General features: G+C 40.9%; 1 protein-coding gene across 1 annotated transcript; it reads right to left on the bottom strand.

The window, feature by feature from the left end:
• Positions 1–23: 23 nt before the first annotated feature.
• On the bottom strand, positions 24–19,978 carry LOC117271263 (uncharacterized). Its single transcript, XM_033649413.2, has 15 exons — positions 19,854–19,978; positions 16,116–16,218; positions 15,937–16,035; positions 15,570–15,686; positions 13,287–13,403; positions 12,927–13,040; positions 12,726–12,821; positions 12,433–12,511; positions 10,944–11,172; positions 8,285–10,097; positions 8,008–8,181; positions 7,378–7,551; positions 7,100–7,273; positions 3,625–3,671; positions 24–3,421 (listed from the first exon to the last, which is right to left on the bottom strand). The coding sequence occupies exons 2-15, from the start codon at positions 16,202–16,204 to the stop codon at positions 2,841–2,843; spliced, it is 3,903 nt and encodes a 1,300-aa protein (XP_033505304.2). The 5' UTR covers positions 16,205–16,218; positions 19,854–19,978; the 3' UTR covers positions 24–2,840.
• Between the last annotated feature and the right edge of the window lie 343 nt (positions 19,979–20,321).

Raw genomic sequence — 20,321 nt, 5'->3', positions numbered from 1 at the left:
AAACAATCAATCATTAATCATCATCATCAACAGACAAGATTATTTATTTTAATTGTATATGTTTGATGCGATCGCTGTGAGTGACAGTCAGCTTGATGATGATAAATTATATGACAAGATATCAGATGTTGAGGATCAATAAAAGAAGAAAAGGGTTAGGCCTGATATGTTGTACAGTTTTAACCCTATGGGCCCGAACGACGCATAGTGTGTCCAAATTCACACTTGTTCTTCTCTGTGGATTTTCTCCACGTCCGTGCATCATAGTGAAAAGCCACACATATCACGTGAAACAGCGGAACTGTAGCTTTCCGAGAAGGCCAAGCACTTGTCGGTAGTCCAATGTTTTCACAGCAAAAAAAAAAAGATAAATTTACACTAAAATGATGTATAACAGAGCTTTCATACAGCTTTGCACACACATTACTCTTGGATAGATAACTCGCGAATGCAGGCTTGCACAGAAGTGCCACGCATATCACATGAAAGCGCAGGACAAAAGCTTTCCAGGGATACCACACACACCATTGTGCTGTCATCCCATCATGCTATAAATACAGATTGATTGTCTACAAAATAAAAACCTGATGAATTTCTTTACAATCCATTATACAGATCTTGTTATCAGTCACTTCATATAGTGAGGAATATCGTATCTTACCACGTCTTAGGCTTGCGTGTGTTTCTCCCTGTCTATCCACATTTGTAGTCCAGCTTTCAAGATGCAAATATCTCCATATTGTCCAGTTGACACTCCATCAAACTTTGTATGACAAGACCAGCCACTTCACCTTTGCGCACCCAGACAACTGCAGCCTAATTATGCATGCATGAAAGGGCCGTAGTCACCATATACATTGAGGGGGACACGTGGCCCCCAAACCAATGCCCAAAATGTTCCCCCAGTATATAACTGAAACTGAAAAACAAATATTATCTTGGAGGACATCATTGCACTTGGTTGACTATTTTTCTATTATCTTAGATGTAAATATTGAATGTTTCTTTAAGATAAAACACATTTTTGACTTGTGAATGAGTCAATGCAATTTCTTGCAATAATGAAAAAATGCTGGCAATCATGTCCGCCTGGCACAAACCACATGTTTTGGACAGCTGTGAAGTGACAGAATGTCCCAGCATCATGGTTCTTATATTCTTCATATATGGCAGAATATGTCTTCTTCCAACTTACTATGGTGAGATACATGTAAAAATGTAAGAATTTAGTAACACGGATTTGTTTCTTTCATTGATATAAAAATCAATATAAAATACAGATACATAGAAGAACATGGAATGATGGCAAATCTGGTTAGCCCAGATTGTCCTGAAAAAAAAACAAAACAAGATATAGCATTTGTATGTAGCCTTTATAATGACTGTGACATGAGCTTAAAAGTAAAGGCAGTAAAAATACCCCAAAAACGCCTAGGGCCCAAAGGGTTAAGATGCAGTTGAATACATCACAGGAAATAAACAACTCAGAAGTAAACAAAACAGTGTCTGGATTTGAAACAAAAAATGTTATTCATTTTCTCACATGTACCTGTCGAAACATGAGCTATCAGCAAAGTTTTTTTTAATACTATTGTGGCGTATTGATTATGAATACAGTCCATCTGATGCTGGTTTTGTTTCATCACTGTAGCCAGTATCTCACTATCACTATCCTCATTCAGATTTTAAGAAGCTACAAATTATATTCAGCCACAAAACAAACCTGAAAAGCTGCAAATCAGAATGAAGCACAGAGAGTTGTTGACTAGAGATGATACGCCGTCTCATGGTGGTCACTTCCTGTCGATGTTACAGATCAGAAGCACAGAGAGTTGTTGACTAGAGATGATACGCCGTCTCATGGTGGTCACTTCCTGTCGATGTTACAGATCAGAAGCACAGAGAGTTGTTGACTAGAGATGATACGCCGTCTCACGGTGGTCACTTCCTGTCAACGTCACAGATCAGAAGTACAGAGAGTTGTTGACTAGAGATGATACGCCGTCTCATGGTGGTCACTTCCTGTCAACGTTATACGAGAGTTGTTGACTAGAGATGATATGCCGTCTCATGGTGGTCACTTCCTGTCAGCGTTACAGATCAGAAGTACAGAGAGTTGTTGACTAGAGATGATACACCGTCTCATGGTGGTCACTTCCTGTCAACGTCACAGATCAGAAGCACAGAGAGTTGTTGACTAGACATGATATGCCGTCTCATGTTGGTCACCTCCTGTCAACGTCACAGATCAGAAGTACAGGGAGTTGTTGACTTGAATTCATTTTGTTTCCCTTTTTATGTTGTAGTGAGAAATTTTACCACCATGCCCTGAGTATTTTCACAGGAAACACTTTGTGCTGTAAATTAAATGCTACATTGATGTACCCTGCAGATTGTGGTAGGACGGTGGTCAGGATGGATGGTGGGTGTACAGAGTGCTGGACTTTGACACTGGACAACAAAATTCAAATTCTTAGTCTCTTTTGCATCATAATATGATAACCTCCCACACCAGTTTTGGTTTTTCAAGGACAGCGTGTAATTTTACGCTAGTTACAGGCAAAGCCTCTTTTTAAAATACACATCTGTTTTGGCAGGAAATGTTCAGTTTCTGCTCGTTAGATGCATCCAGTCTTTTTCAAGATAAACTTAGAACTCAGGTAAAAGTACGTCTGTGAGTGACGCTGAGGTCCACTGACTAAGCATTGGTGGTATTTGATGAGTTGGCAGTGAGAACAGCGTGATATTTTGCGGTCAGTATCAAAACTGCTCCATGTAAAAGAAAGGAAAAAAAAGATTCAGGGGTGAGAGTGTGGGTCATCAAAGATAGACTTGTCCTCCTACAGTGGACACAGAGACACTGAGGAGTCCAGTGACAGCATCAAGGACTCCACCCCAAAGCCAAACCCAAAGCCAAACCCAGGATAAAGAGGTTCAGTGAATGTGGTGTTGAAGGTGTGGAGGTGGATCAGTGTGTCAGATGAGACCCTGTAGAAGGACAGAGTCCCAGCAGGAAAGTCCACATACACTGCTACTCTACCAGAGACAGAGGAGGAGGATGAGGATGAGGAGAGACGGAGGACTGTTTCTCTGTTACTGTGCCAGACGGAGTAACCACCATCCCAGCAGCTCAGAGTCCACGACTGATTGTTTCTTCCAAACCTGCAGTCAGCAATGTTTCCTGTCCTTCTGATTCCTCTGTACGTCACTGCTACATCAACCTCTCCTCTCCACTCCACTTCCCAGTAACAGCGACCAGTCAGACCATTTATACACAGCAGCTGACAGCAGCTGTCAAATCTGTCTGCATGACTGGGATAAGGCTGTTCTTTCTCTCCCACCAGGGTCACCTTCCTGTTGTCTTCAGACAGTTTGAGCTTTTTGTGAGTAGTGTTTTTGTCCACTGTAAGTTCACAGGCATCTGACAGGGACAACAAGACACGATGGCAGCAGTTTATAATCTATTCAGTTACTGACATACTGGAAGTTATATAAAGTTCCAAAGATTGAATAACAAAATTCAATTTAAAAGAAAAATATAAAGATAGATGTAAACATTTACCTGTATTGTGATATTTAAATGTCATGTTTAATGTTTGTGAATCAAACTGATTTCACACTCACACTTTCTCAGACCAGGTTTTAACCTCTGTTTCCCAGCATGGTCCAGCCTGGAGGAAGAAACACATCATGTATGATCTTGGATTATTTAATATCATTTGCTCTAAATGACACGAGTCCTAACTGCTGTTAAATGTGTTAAAGTGTTTCTCAGCTTGCTGGTATGACTAAGAATCAATCTCAGTTGCATTTTTGATGTATGAAAGGCGCTATATAAATAAAGTTTGATTGATTGATTGATTAACTTTTCCGTTTCCTCACTTGTGTCCGCAAAAGAAAAAATACTATAATGTGATGTACTGTACAAATAATAAACCTTTAAAATCATTTTCTTCAATGAGCAGCGATTTTATGCAGTAACTGAATACTTACAGGTGAGATGTTTGTGCATTTTGTAATTGAACCCTTCTGACTTTGATCAGTTTCAAAGAACTGACTGTGATCTAAAAACTCAGTTGATTTTAAGGCCACTAGAGAATGAAAGGAGGCATGAATCATGGTGGTTGAGGCACAAATGAAGTTCTGACAAGAATGAGCCTTGTATTCCTTTAGCCCTTAGCAGTAATGATTTTATGAGCTTTATTAATGACAAAATTCTAACTAGTAGAGGCAAAATTCATGACCTCCTGTCCTCAGATAGTACCTATCTAACCTCAAACACAGCTGTAAGACCTAATATATATTTAGATTGCTTCTCCCCAATTTCTCTTCAAGAATTGACAGCACTGATTTCTTCATCTAAATCATGAACGTGTCTCTTAGACCCCATCCCAACTAGGCTACTTAAGGAGGTCTTACCTTGAGTTAACACTCATATATTAAATATGATCAATATATCCTTATTAACAGGCTATGTACCACAGTCTTTTAAGGTAGCTATAATTAAACCTCTCCTAAAAAAGCCCACCCTGGATCCAGAAGTGTTAGCCAACTATAGACCAATATCTAATCTTCCCTTTATGTCAAAGATCCTTGAGAAAGTAGTCACAGACCAGCTGTGTGATTTTCTCCATGATAATAAATTATTTGAGGAATTTCAGTCAGGATTTAGAGTGCATCATAGCACTGAGACAGCACTAGTTAAAATTACAAATGACCTTCTGATTGCTTCAGACAAAGGACTTGTCTCTGTTCTTGTTTTATTAGATCTTAGTGCGGCGTTTGACACTATTGACCATCAAATTCTGCTACAGAGACTGGAACATTTAATTGGCCTAAGAGGTTCTGCACTAAGCTGGTTTAAATCTTATTTATCTGATCATTTTCAGTTATTTGACGTTCATAATGAATCATCCTTACGTACCAAAGTTTGTTTTGGAGCTCCGCAAGGTTCTGTGCTCGGACCAATCCTATTTACTCTATATATGCTTCCTTTAGGTAACATCATTAGAAATCACTCTGTAAATTTCCATTGTTATGCGGATGATACACAGTTGTATTTATCTATGAAGCCAGAAGAAAGTAATCAATTAACTAAACTTCATAACTGCTTAAAAGACATAAAAACCTGGATGAGCACCAATTTCCTGATGTTAAATTCAGACAAAACTGAAATTATTGTTCTTGGCCCCAAACAACTCAGAGACTCTTTATCTGATGACATAGTTTCTCTAGATGGCATTGCTCTGGCCTCTAGCACTACCGTAAAAAATCTCTGAGTAACATTTGATCAAGATTTGTCGTTTAATTCTCCTTTAAAACAAACCTCACGGACTGCATTTTTTCATCTGTGTAATATTGTGAAAATTAGGCCTATCCTGACCTGAAAAAATGCAGAAAAATTGGTCCACGCTTTTGTTACCTCAAGGCTGGATTACTGTAACTCTCTATTATCAGGTAGCTCTAGTAAGTCCTTAAAAACTCTCCAGCTAATTCAGAATGCAGCAGCACGTGTACTAACAGGAACTAAGAAACGAGATCATATTTCTTCGGTTTTAGCTCCAGAATTGAATTTAAAATCCTACTGTTTACTCATAAAGCTCTAAATGGTCAAGCTCCATCATATCTTAGAGAGCTCATAGTGCCATATTATCCCACCAGAACTCTGCACTTTGAAAATGCAGGGTTACTCGTGGTCCCTAAAGTCTCCAAAAGTAGATCAGGAGCCAGAGCCTTCAGCTATCAGGCTCCTCTCCTGTGGAATCATCTTCCTGTTGTGGTCCGGGAGGCAGACACCATCTCCACATTTAAGACTAGACTTAAGACTTTCCTCTTTGATAAAGCTTATAGTTAGGGCTGGCTCAGGCTTGCCCTGTACCAGCCCCTAGTTAGGCTGACTTAGGCCAAGTCTGCCGGGGGACCCCCCTATAATACACCGGGCACCTTCTCTCTCTCTCTTTCTCTCTCTCTCTCTCTCTCTCTTGTATTCTATTACTGCATCTTGCTAACTCGGCCATTCTGGATGTCACTAACTCGGCTTCTTCTCCGGAGCCTTTGTGCTCCACTGTCTCTCAGATTAACTCATATCACAGCGGTGCCTGGACAGCGTGACGTGTGTGGTTGTGCTGCTGCCGTGGTCCTGCCAGATGCCTCCTGCTGGTGCTGCCATCATTAGTCATTAGTCATACTTCTACTGTTATTATACACATATGACTATTGTCACACATGTATACTGCCAGATACTAATATATACTTTAAACATATTGTACCACAGTAGCCAGAACTATAACTATAATATTATTACTTTCATTAATGTTGTTGTAAGGTACTGTCATTACCGTCTGTCCTGCATCTCTGTGTTTCTCTGTCTTTGTCTCTCTCTGTCTGTCTCTCTGTCTCTCTCTGTCTGTCTCTCTGTCTCATTGTGTCATACGGATTACTGTTAATTTATTATGTTGATCTGTTCTGTACGATGTCTATTGCACGTCTGTCCTTCTTGGAAGAGGGATCTCTCCTCAGTTGCTCTTCCTGAGGTTTCTACCATTTTTTCCCTGTTAAAGGGTTTTTTGGGGAGTTCTTCCTGATCACCTGTGAGGGTCCTAAGGACAGAGGGATGTCTTGTGCTGTAAAGCCCTGTGAGGCAAATTGTGATTTGTGATATTGGGCTTCATAAATAAAATTGATTGATTGATTGAATTCAGTTAGGTAGATTTAACTTTTGCATGCTTAGACCTGTAATTTATTTCTTAGACCATCTGCTATTCACTCCTCACCTGCATGCTCATTTATAATTTCTGGCTGTCATTGTCCGGTGCTGTCAATTGAGGTATCAGCTGTTCCATCAGCTGATATCTGCACACCCTCCACCTCCCCATCCCTACCATTTATCAGATTCATCAGCCACAGCCATCTCAGCTGTTATTAGCAATATTCTGACAACACCTTTGCTGATATTCCAAGGACTAAAAGAGTCAGTTTGGGTCTGATCATCACCCATCATCTGTTAACCTGCATGCCTGTGATCTGTAATGAACATTTATATTTACTTCACTGAATTGTCTCTCCTACAAATTCTGACCTCTTTTCTGTTTACTCGTACCTGAGAGTGTCCAGTCTCCAGAGTGCATCCTCCAGTCCAGCAGTCAGCAGCTTCACTCCTGAGTCTCCTGGATGATTGTAGCTCAGGTCCAGCTCTCTCAGATGGGAGGGGTTGGACTTCAGAGCTGAGGCCAGAGCAACACAGCCTTCCTCTGAGACCATACATCCTGACAGACTGAAAAAAGGTTGGTTAGCAAAAAGACAGGACTCCTCACTGACATCAACCACCATGAAAAGCATTTAAATGCTAATTTCTTTATCAAACTGCAAATCACTTACCCGAACATTTCCAATGTACAGTGTGGACTATCCAATCCAGCAGACAGCAGCTTCACTCCTGAATCCTGGAGGTCGTTGTTTCTCAGGTCCAGGTCTCTAAGACTGGAGGGCTGGGAGCTGAGAACTGAGGACAGAGCCTCACAGCTTCGCCATGACAGTTTACATACACCCAGCCTACCAAGAAATGAAAATATTTTCTGCAATTTATTTGAATATTTAATGCAATTTATACCTGCATGTGTGAGAATCAAGGCAAACATGATTAAGTGTCAAAACCATAAAATTTCCAGTGCTACCACCCAAATTAATCTAAACCATCTTATGTTCTACACAGACATGTGGTGCTTTAATGTATTAAAAAAGAAATGAATTAAAAAAAATTGTTTTGACTTAAATAAAGCATTTCTCTTGCAAATTGACTAACATAATAATATACCTTAACTGTCCCGTTTTACTAAGGGTGGTGGAAAATCGATACTCACGATATTTTGCGTGGCAATATGGTATCAATACATGGAGACCAAATAACTACATTTTTTTGTCATAGAAATATAAATAAGAATTGTGTCACTATTGTATCGTGGGGCCTTTGGTGATTCCCACCCCTACATTTTAAAGATTAAACCTGACCTAAGCGTCTCCAGTGTACAGTGTGGACTCTTCAGTCCAGCAGACAACAGGTTCAACCTGGACTCCTGCAGGTTGTTGTTACTCAGGTCCAGGTGTCTCAGACTGGAGGACTGGGAGCTGAGAACTGAGGACAGAGCTTCACAGCTTCTCTGTGAGAGGTTACAGCCACTCAGCCTGAAGAAAAATTAGTGATGGTCAAGTTTCAATGAAAATACTGTTTATCCTCTGAGACATATCAAATATTAACATTCATATATTCAATGAGTCATTCACTTACAGAGCTTTGTTGGAGGCTTTGACCACTGGCAGCAGCCTCAGAAGAGCCTCCTCCGAAGCAGAGTATTTCTTCAGGTCAAACACGTCCAGATCTTTTTCTGATGACAGTAAGATGAAGACCAGAGCTGACCACTGAGCAGATGAGAGTTTGTCTCTGGTGAGACTTCCTGAACTCAGGTACCGCTGGATCTCCTCCACTAGAGAATGATCATTCAGTTCATTCAGACAGTGGAATAGGTTGATGCTTCTCTCTGCAGACAGATTCTCACCAATCTTCTTTGTGATGTATTTGACTGTTTTGTGATTGGTGTCTGAGCCACTTCCTTTCTGTGTCAGCAGACCCTGTAGGTGTTTTTGATTGGTCTCCAGTGACAGACCCAGGAGGAAGCGGAGGAACAAGTCCAGGTGTCCATTTGGACTCTGTAAGGCCTTGTCCACAGCACTCTGGTGGAGATATGTTGGTTTAGGTTTGTCTCTGAAGACTTTAGACAGCCGAGTGGTGCCTGTTGGTTGTTCTGCCATCAGGTTGACTCCAGAGTTGATGAAGGTCAGATGGACATGAAGAGCAGCCAGAAACTCCTGAACACTCAGATGGACGAAGCAGAACACCTTGTCCTGGTACAGTCCTCTCTCCTCTTTAAAGATCTGTGTGAACACTCCTGAGTACACTGAGGCTGCTGTGATATCGATGTCACACTCTCTCAGGTCTGATTCATAGAAGATCAGGTTGCCTTTCTGCAGCTGATCAAAAGCCAGTTTTCCCAGAGACTCAATCATCTTCCTGCTCTCTGGACTCCAGTGATGATCTGTCTCAGCTCCTCCATGATACTTGACGTTCTTCAGTTTGGACTGAACCACCAGGAAGTGGATGTACATCTCAGTCAGGGTCTTGGGCAGCTCTCCTTCCTCTCTGGTCTTCATCACATCCTCCAGAACTGTAGCAGTGATCCAGCAGAAGACTGGGATGTGGCACATGATGTGGAGGCTTCGTGATGTCTTGATGTGGGAGATGATTCTGCTGGCCTGCTCCTCATCTCTGAATCTCTTCATGAAGTACTCCTCCTTCTGTGGGTCAGTGAACCCTCTGACCTCTGTCACCATGTCAACACAGTCAGGAGGGATCTGATTGGCTGCTGCAGGTCGTGTGGTTATCCAGAGGCGAGCAGAGGGAAGCAGTTTCCCCCTGATGAGGTTTGTCAGCAGCACGTCCACTGAGGTGGACTCTGTAACATCAGTCAGGATCTCATTGTTGTGGAAGTCCAGAGGAAGTCGACACTCATCCAGACCGTCAAAGATGAACACAACCTGGAACTCTTCAAACCTGCAGATTCCTGCTTCTTTGGTTTCAGTAAAGAAATGATGAACAAGTTCCACCAAGCTGTACTTTTTCTCTTTCAGCACATTCAGCTCTCTGAAAGTGAATGGAAATGTGAACTGTATGTCCTGGTTGGCTTTGTCTTCAGCCCAGTCCAGAGTGAACTTCTGTGTTAAGACTGTTTTCCCAATGCCAGCCACTCCCTTTGTCATCACTGTTCTGATTGGTTCATCTTTTCCAGGTGAGGCTTTAAAGACGTCTTCTTGTCTGATGGTTTTTTCTGGTCTGTCTGGTTTCCTGGATGCTGTTTCGATCTGTCTGACCTCATGTTCATCATTGACCTCTGCAGTCCCTCCCTCTGTGATGTAGAGCTCTGTGTAGATCTGATTCAGAAGGGTCGGGTTTCCTGCTTTAGCGATCCCCTCAAACACACACTGGAACTTCTTCTGCAGGTTAGATTTAAATTTCCTTTGGCATAAGAGAGCTGCAGCACCAGTTCCTGAATGGTAAAAAAGATCCAAATGAAAATGTGTCGATGCTCATAAACCAGATATGTGCGAACACTAAATTCAGATAAAGGTAGATAGATAGAGTTTCTGCTCAGAAAAATTAGTGCATAGAAAACAAAATAATAATCATGAAGTATGGATGCCTCTAAAAAAGCACACTGGTGACTGAGCCATTCACACTCCCAACTTGTTAAATATCGATGTCTTGTCAGTGGACATCATCGTCAGACATGGATGCACAGAGGCACCTTTCTCAGCGGTATGATATGCAGTGGGTGGAGTCAGGTATAAAGAGTGAGAAAGTCCATATAGGGTGGGAGGGAGGGTGGTGCAGGGTCGAATATACTCTGGACTCTTACTCAAGAGCCCAAGGGAACCCACTCCTTGAGTTTTGTTGTATAACCCTCAGGACATTACCCTAAAACATGAAGTGTTTGACCTAAGTTCTGAGTTAATCTTAGAAAAGACTGTGTGCAAAACAGAAGTTCATTTTAAAATGGCACAATGCATGTAACTCTTATTAATTGATATGTGCTCTCATGGAGGAGGGTGCCTAATGAGTTGTATTTAGATGTGTGGGTCCACTGACAAAGCAGCAACATTTGACTAGGTTGGATGAGAACATGTTGGATGATCCACTCCAAGGTAATTGGAACCACACTAGTCAACTTCAAAGTTTAACCACAGATTCTTCTATTTCATTTAGCTTATTTAACTCGTCCTTTATGGACGAAGAATTCCCAAGATTTACAACAAAGATTCAAAGATTGAAAACATATATTTCTGTCATGGTGGACTTATTTCTGGTCATATTATTATATTTCAAAGACTTTTACTTCTCTGCAGACAGTCAGCCAGCTCCTCCTGTTTCATTCTCCTAAGAAAGTGCAGTGTGATCTTCAGAAACGCCTCCCTGCTGCTGCTCCTCTGCTCTTCATCACCACCATCCAACACCTCCTTATTCTCAATCTGAATCTCGGAGTATTCTGGGTAATCTGGATTCAGAACCTTCTGGAATTTATTCAGTTCATTCTTCACAAAACTGACAATGTTCTCCTCAAGCAGCTGGAATAGATAAATATTCACATATAAATTAACAGAACACAAATATGTTAAAAGGTAAGTTCATTCGTGCAGCACCCTCAACAAAGAACTTCCCTTGGAATATAAAATGCATTAAGAAAAAACCACAAGTCAGTGTTAAAAGAAAAGAAAGACAAAATAAAAACATAAGATAAAATACAGTAAAACTGATAAAACAGGATGATGAACATAACAGTACAGTGCAATATATTGAGTATCCCCAGATTTAATTTAATATGATAGAGTTGCAAAAAGAAAAGTTTTTCAGCCCAGATTTAAAAGAAGTAAAGTTAGAGCAGACCTCAAGTATTTGGGGAGTTTGCTCCACATGTATGAAGCATGAATTATAAATGGTTCTTGTTTAGTTTAGGCTCTGGGAACAGTAAGCACACCCGTCCAGATGGCCTGAGAGGTCCAGATGCTTCATAACAATGAAGCAGATCAAAAATTTACTTTGGCCATAATTGCAACAGTTATAGTTTAAAGTAAATTCTTTGACACACAGTAAACACACAGTAAACCAGTGTAAAGACTGAGAGCTGGACTAATGTGGTCTCTCCTGGTCTTAATGAGAACTGCAGCGGGAGCACATTGAATCAGCTGTCTGATCTGAGACAAGTAAAAACACTGTTCAGCCTGCTGAAGAAAAATTCTAGTTTTTCTAAATGGTATGGTGATAGTGGGATGATTTTGTCATTGTCTTAATGTGGCTATGGAAATTTAGGTCTTAAGTCCAGGACTACCCAGCTGACATTGGGTGAGATATCAGCTGTGATAGGCTCCAGCACCCTCGCGACCCCTAACAAAATAAGTTGTTACAGAGAATGAATGAATGAAAGTCCAGGACTACACCATGATTTCTGGTTTGGTTGCGTATCTTTAATGTTAGTCTGACGTTAATCACTCTTTTTTCTTTGGCTCCATAAACTGTGTTCTCTTTGTTTACCTGAAGAAAAATGGAAGTGCTCATCTGGGACCAAGTTCACCTGGTAATACCTTTATATGAATAAGTGTATTGTTTACATTTTGATAAGATATTTGGTTGTTTTCCATAATCTGAGTTAGTGTGACCACGTAGATGTTGGACAGAGGAGGACCAAGAACGGAGCCTTGGGGAAGTCCAAGTAATTTTTGTCAAGCACATGATGTGGCTGCTGGTCCACAGGGTGCAGAATGGAGACTGCTAAGACCAGAATGACAGTGTGTGTTGTTAGCAGTTGCTGTTCTTGCTCATTTACACACCATGAATATGGAGTCCAGGTGAGTTTGATGCTGCTGGGTAGACTGACCACTGGAAACCTCGAAGGTCTGTTGCTGAACGCTGTGAAAATATTCTCACATTTTTAAACATTTATCTTTAATACACAGTGATGATTTTGTATGGTAGAAACACAAGATGAAGACATTAAAGTCTGATCCGATCATTGAATGTAAAAGTGTGTTTAACAGAGGAAGGTAAGTCAAGTCTTCCACTCTGTATTAAAACATGACAATGTTCTCAGCATAGTGATGAATAGATCTGTGTTCATTCTTACCTTTGACTCTTGAAGTCAACAGGTCGACCCTTTGACCGGTAACTCTTCATGGACACACAGCTGATTTCAGAGGGATCTGGTCTCTGTAGAAGGACCCTGTTTAAACACAACACCAAGTAATTCACACGTGATAATAAACTCTGCCTGGATGCTTAACTCTTTACTAATATTACATTTTCTTATCCAGCTTTCAGTTCTCACCCTGGATCAGCAGACTGCTGTCCACTCTTGAAGTCAACAGGTCGACCCTTTGACCGGTCACTCTTCATGGACACACAGCTGGATACAGGAGAGTCTTGCTGCTGTTTGATCCTCCTACAAACACAGGATGTTACAGCTTAAATACACTGTTAGATGAATACCACAAGCTTCACTGCAAAGATTAATAATTTACTCATCATTTATTTTCTTTTAACGCTGAATCAAAGTTTTTATGGTACTTTTCACTGACACTGTGCCGAGTGCAGTGTTGTCTCATCTATGCACTTTTGATCCTGACAGAAAGAACATGCTGATAAATGCATCCAAAACTTCTTTATGCAGAAACTACTGAGTTCTCACTTTTGATCATCAGACTTATGTCCATGTTTGAAGTCAACAGGTCGACCCTTTGACTGGTTGCTCTTCAAGGACACGCAGCTGGACAGAGGAAAGTTCTTCTTCTGCTGTTGGATCGTCCTTTAAACATAAGACATGATATGAAGCTCAGTGTAAGTCCAGTCAGGAAGACTTTCCTGTGCTCATTAACACAATTCTCCCTTTCCCAAACCACTGCTTCCTCCAGTCAGCTGTCTTTGGGTGTTCACTCTTCTAGCTATCCAATCAAACTTTGCCATGACCTCCATCAGCCAATCAGGATGTTACTGCAAGATTTTAAATCTGCTCTCTCCTCTGCTGCTGTCAGCTGACTACGGATTCATCACCCTCCTTAAAGCACACCATCCCATAGGGGTCTAATCGCCAAAGACTTTTCACATTTTCATTTTCATGTGCACAAGCTATTATAAAGTCTCTTTTTACCAAAACCAAAAACAAGTCTCTCCTGACTGAAATATAAACACAACATTTACTGTCTCACTTAAATAAAATGAATTGAAGTACCACACTTATCAATGCTTATGTACATATACATTGAACAAAAATATAAACGCAACACTTTTGTTTTTGCTCCCATTTTTCATGAGCTGAACTCAAAGATCTAAAACATTTTCTATACACACAAAAGACCTTTTGTCCTCAAATATTGTTCACAAATCTGTCTAAATCTGTGTTAGTGAGCACTTCTCTTTTGCCGAGATAATCCATCCCACCTCACAGGTGTGGCATATCAAGAATCTGGTTAGACAGCATGAATACTGCACAGGTGTGCCTTAGGCTGGCCACAATAAAAGGCCACTCTGAAATGTTCAGTTTTATCACACAGCACAATGCCACAGATGTTTCAAGTTTTGAGGGAGCGTGCAATTGGCATGCTGACTGCAGGAATGTCCACCAGAGCTGTTGCCCATGAACCAAATGTTCATTTCTCTACCATAAGCCGTCTCCAAAGGCGTTTCAGACAATTTGGCAGTACATCCAACCGGCCTCACAATTGCAGACCACATGTAACCACACCAGCCCAGGACCTCCACATCCAGCATGTTCACCTCCAAGATCGTCTGAGACCAGCCGCCCGGACAGCTGCTGCAACAATCGGTTTGCATAAGCAAAGAATTTCTGCACAAACTGTCAGAAACCGTCTCAGGGAAGCTCATCTGCATGCTCATCGTCCTCATCGGGGTCTCGACCTGACTGCAGTTTGTCGTCGTAACCGACTTGAGTGGGCAAATGCTCACATTCGATGGCGTCTGGCACGTTGGAGAGGTGTTCTCTTCACGGATGAATCCCGGTTTTCACTGTTCAGGGCAGATGGCAGACAGCGTGTGTGGCGTCGTGTGGGTGAGCGGTTTGCTGATGTCAACGTTGTGGATCGAGTGGCCCATGGTGGCGGTGGGGTTATGGTATGGGCAGACGTATGTTATGGACAGTGAACACAGGTGCATTTTATTGATGGCATTTTGAATGCACAGAGATACGGTGATGAGATCCTGAGGCTCATTGTTGTGCCATTCATCCACGACCATCACCTCATGTTGCAGCATGATAATGCACAGCCCCATGTTGCAAGGATCTGTACACAATTCCTGGAAGCTGAAAACATCCCAGTTCTTGCATGGCCAGCATACTCACCGGATATGTCACCCATTGAGCATGTTTGGGAGGCTCTGGATTGGCGTATATGACAGCATGTTCCAGTTCCTGCCAATATCCAGCAACTTCGCACAGCCATTGAAGAGGAGTGGACCAACATTCCACAGGCCACAATCAACAACCTCATCAACTCTATACGAAGGAGATGTGTTGCACTGCGTGAGGCAATTGGTGGTCACACCAGATACTGACTGGTTTTCTGACCCCCCCCAGACCCCCCCAATAAAGCAGAACTGCACATTTCAGAGTGGCCTTTTATTGTGGCCAGCCTAAGGCACACCTGTGCAATAATCTTGCTGTCTAATCAGCGTCTTGATATGCCACACCTGTGAGGTGGGATGGATTATCTTGGCAAAGGAGAAGTACTCACTAACACAGATTTAGACAGATTTGTGAACAATATTTGAGGACAAAAGGTCTTTTGTGTGTATAGAAAATGTTTTAGATCTTTGAGTTCAGCTCATGAAAAATGGGAGCAAAAACAAAAGTGTTGCGTTTATATTTTTGTTCAATGTATGTATAAATACTACATACAAAAGTATGTAGAATAGTCTCTGACAGACAAACAATGTTCTTTCAGTTTTGGATTCTCACCCTGGATCAGCAGACTGTTGTCCATGTTTGAAGTCAACAGGTCGACCCCTTGACCAGTCACTCATCATGGACACACAGCTGGATACAGGAGAGCCTTGTATCTGCTGGGCAATCCTTCTACAAACACAGGACAATCATTTTTAAAAGAGCTTCATAAATCCTTTACAGTAATAAAATATGCTTCCAAATAGCAATTTAATTATAAAGATGTTTTCATATGAACCTGATAAAATAACTTAATTGGTTGCTTGTCATTAAAACACAGATGAGTTCATGTTGTGGTAACTTCAAAAATATTCAGGATAAAATACTGCTGAAATTAAATTTCTGTCAGACAAATCCTGTACTGTCAGTTTTCGAGTCTTACCCAGGATCAGCAGATTGTTGTCCATGTTTGAAGTCAACAGGTCGACCCTTTGACCGGTCACTCCGCATGGACACACAGCTGGACACAGGATAGTCTGATCTTTTGAACACAGATACAGAGCTGTGAATAATGATGGTGGAGTGATTTGAGTCATGGACGGTTAGAGATCCTGGTCTCACCTCTGAGCTTTGGTCTGGCTGTCATGTTCCCCACACAGAGTGGTTTTAGAGGGAGGGACTATTTCCTCTCTGTCCTCACCCTGATTCATAGCAGAGTTCACACCTTCACACAGACACAACAACATGTAGTCACTCATAAGTTTTACGTCACAGGACACATCTGTTCTTGTCACCGTCACTTAGACTCAGAGATAAAAGAACACTGGTTTTGATTACTGTAAAATATATTCCACAATCAAACTGTGGTCAAATAATTTGTTCTACATTTTTTAGGGATTGAGGCAGAAACACTTGCTGCTGGAGTTGTGTTGTATTTGTTGACATTATTCTTCACCTCCCTTTCTTTGTTACCTTGGCTACTTATTTTTTTTTCATAAATCAAAAACTCACCAAATTTGGCAGGTGGGTTGCAAATGCCGCCCCCCTAGTCAGGCACATCAAATGATACTCATTGAAAACAAGGTGGTGCTGTTTATGTTATTACAACTATGTTACTCCAAAGCATCAGACACCAATGAAATAAGTCATCCTTTCACCTCGGAACGATTCATGGGTGGTTGTTCTTATTGTGTAATGGTAGGTGGTGACGTCAGGGTGAGATGTAGTGGGACAGTAACACAAGTTAACACAAGTTAAGGTGGCAGAATTCTGAATAGGGCAGGTGAGTGGGGTGGTGGATGGATCGAAAAACCACCGACATTCATTCAGGAGGTTGGTGTTCACTCTCTGACAGATTGATAAGCCAAACCCTGTTCTTTCTTCCTAAACCCAACCACGTGTGTGTTGGCTAAACGTATCCACGTGTGTGTGTGTTGGCTAAACGTAACCGTGTGTGTGTGTGTGTTGGCTTAATGTAACCTGTGTGTTTTGGCTAAATGTAACCACGTGTGTTGGTTAAACATAGCCACGTGTGTGTGTAGCTTAAACGTAATCACGTGTGTGTGTTGGCTAAATGTAAGCACGCGTGCGTATTGGGTAAACGTAAGCACGTGTGTGTGTCGGCTAAATATAACCACGTGTGTTTGTCAGCTAAACATAACCACGTGTGTCGGTTAAACGTAACCACGTGTGTGTGTGTTGGCTAAACGCAACCACGTGTGTGTGTTGGCTAAATGCAACCATGTGTGTGTGGTGGCTAAATGTAACCATGTGTGTGTGTTGGCTAAATGCAACCATGTGTGTGGTGGCTAAATGTAACCATGTGTGTGTGTTGGCTAAACGTAATCACGTGTGTGTGTTGGCTAAGCGTAATCACGTGTGTGTGTTGGCTAAGCGTAACCACGTATCTGTTGGCTAAACGTAACCACGTGTGTGTTGGCTTAATGTAACCATGTGTGTGTGTGTTGATTAAACATAATCTGGTGTTGTAGGAAAAAACTAAGTTGTACTGACATAGTGCTTTTATTTTGAAAGAGACTGTATGCAAACTGTACATTTCCTGTGAAAACAGAAGTGTATTTTGAAAATAGACTGGGGCGCTGAAAAGGGGGGAAAAAAGAGAAGGATTCTAGGGGCCCATGATTAAGAGGGGCCCAGAGAGGGCCGTAATAAAATTATAATACTGACAAAAAATAATATGACACCAAGTTATTAACTAACTTATAAACACAAATGTATTTTATTTACAATGTACTGGTAACAAAAACTTTATTTGTTTTGGAAACATTCAGACAGCAGGTAAGGAGGCGGAGATGGCAATTTGCCTCAAAAATCAAGTAGCCATAAATGGAAAGAAAGGAAGCTAAGAGAGGAGAAAGAAGCAAAGGGTCGACAGTATGTCAACCAGTATATCAAAAAGCAAGGTGGGTTTGTTAGTGGTCCACGTGGTGGAAAGTTCTGGAATATTAAATTTGTCTGTGGTCTATAATCTAGCTCACTTTTCTCCCCATGTTAGCTTATATTCCTGAAGAAAACTCTGGATTTGTACATTTCACTGTTGTCTTAGTTAAATAATCAGTACAGTCAAATGTTTAGCAAGCTGCACATATTCAATCAGTTGACCTCCCCTCTGTCCAAATGATGCTTTGTTCTGAACAGATACATCAAGTGCTGCAGCAGCTGTCTGTCAGCGGCCCACTCCAGCTGCCCCTGAACCAGTACCCCTACGAAGAAGGAGGTGAGCAGCTGTGTGTTGAATTAATAATAATGATAAACTGTATTACAGACTCAAGTGTTATTTAAGAACAAAAAACAATACACACAAAATATATAAAAGATGAATCTATTATTATGGAAAAGATTATTTCGAATAAATGAAATAAAAATCGTTCTGAACAATTTTAATGGTTTTATATATATATATATATATATATATATATATATATATATATATATTTAACTTTTTTGTTTTGTTAAAATTCAGCTGTTACTGAAATAGAAGAATTGCAGTAGGAACAGAGGAGAAAATTTGTGGTGTGTGCAGTAGACTGGGTGACTGCTGTCAATCCAATAAGAGAAATGTTTACATATTCTGGAAATCAGAAGATTAAATAGATTAACGACAATATAGCCTCATATATGTATTTTTTCACCCCAAATCCAAGGCCACCACCTGTGAGTCCACAGTTTTGGAGATAAATTAGACCTACAAGAGGGAGACAGTGAGCAGTGGGGGATTGTTAGTGAAAATTCCATTTTTATTTGTTATTTTTGGTGAAATCACTGAAAGCACCTTTAAGTAAAATAAAATGGTGGGAGCCCACCTGAAACGTGACTATGATGCTATCATCATAGTTAGGCTACATAATAGAAAATACTATACAATTTATGTACGTCACGTACACTCTACAGAACCAGGTCCAGGATCCTCTTCAAGTTTGTCAGGGAGGAATGTGGAAGTGGAGGAAGAGATTGTTCTTTTTCACAAATATGGGAATGATAGTGAAAAATATTATCAAAATGCATCGTTTTATGTAAAATAGCACCAAAAATCTTCGCCAGCCACCTGGTTGGCTGTGTAAGGGGCACAGTAAAAATTCTTTTCATGGGGCCCAAAATCCCTGGCAGTGCCCCTGAAAACAGACAATGCATGTAACAGGCTGAAGTTGACACGGCGTCCCAGAATGTCAACAACCAACACACCCAGGGTACCTTGGATGTTATGTGGACGTGCAAAGTCCATGACAAATGTGGACATGTGACGAAGTCACACTGAGGATGTGTTAATTTTTCTGCATGTACAGTTTAGTGTTTTGCAATTAAAATGGCTAAAAAGGTTTCTGTTTACACTGGATTTGGATTTTGGATAATCATTTCCTTTTTTTAACGTGTGATTGTGCTATGTTTAGTTCAATCAGATCAGCATTACTAATAAACATGACTTTATGATCATTGAAGAATAAATGTAGTTAGCAGGAGTAAAAGGCAAACGTTAGGCTGTAAACAAAGTTGAGCACCTGACTTAACGTCACCACAACATTGACAAACTCTTCAATGTGAAGATCAGACCAAAAGTAGGATGTAGCTTTTAAAGGTTTGCATCAAAAAGTAAAGTAATAAACAAATCAATAAAAAAAACTGTGTAAAAATCTTAGTAATGAAATGACTGGGGTGAAGCTTACATTTACATTTCTATTTCAGAGGTACATTTGTTGTTTCATAAAACCCTGAATACAGCTACAACCTTTGCTGTCATGAAAGCAGAGTAAAATTTGACATGCTTACAGGAAAATGGTGGAAAATTGTTGGTTAAGTGACATTTTGATGATGAAAATTAAGAGTTTTAACATGTTGACTTACGTTGAAATTTATTCAGGAAGTTGATGTAGAAAAATAACAAACATGAAACTCACAGCTGACGGTCTGCAGATACAGGGTGAACTGCCTCAATTGTCCCACTGAAGATTTATTAGAGGAAATGTAATCACTGAGAAGGTCTGAACTTTGGAACAAAGACCTGAAGTCAAACATTAACAGTATAAATCCTTAGCCCAGGACCATAAAGATCAGGCCCCAGTATTTCCAACGTCTGGTTTCCAAGATCTGATAGGATAGGGATAGAGGTAATAACCAAAAGTGGGACCCCTCCCACTTGTTTTTTTTAGGACGAAAGGAGTTGAGTCTCATCGTCGAAGACGATGAGACTAAAAGGCACAGTCCATCATCCCTCCTCAGAGTCCCTTCCCATAGTCAAAGGCGTGTTTGGGGTCAAAAGTCAAGTCCCAGTTAGGGTTAGGGTTGGGTTAGGGTTAGGGTTAGGGTTAGGGG

This window comes from Epinephelus lanceolatus, chromosome 13 (genome assembly GCF_041903045.1).
Source record: "Epinephelus lanceolatus isolate andai-2023 chromosome 13, ASM4190304v1, whole genome shotgun sequence".
Taxonomy (NCBI): domain Eukaryota; kingdom Metazoa; phylum Chordata; class Actinopteri; order Perciformes; family Serranidae; genus Epinephelus; species Epinephelus lanceolatus.
This window is presented reverse-complemented; position numbering and strand designations above follow the sequence as displayed.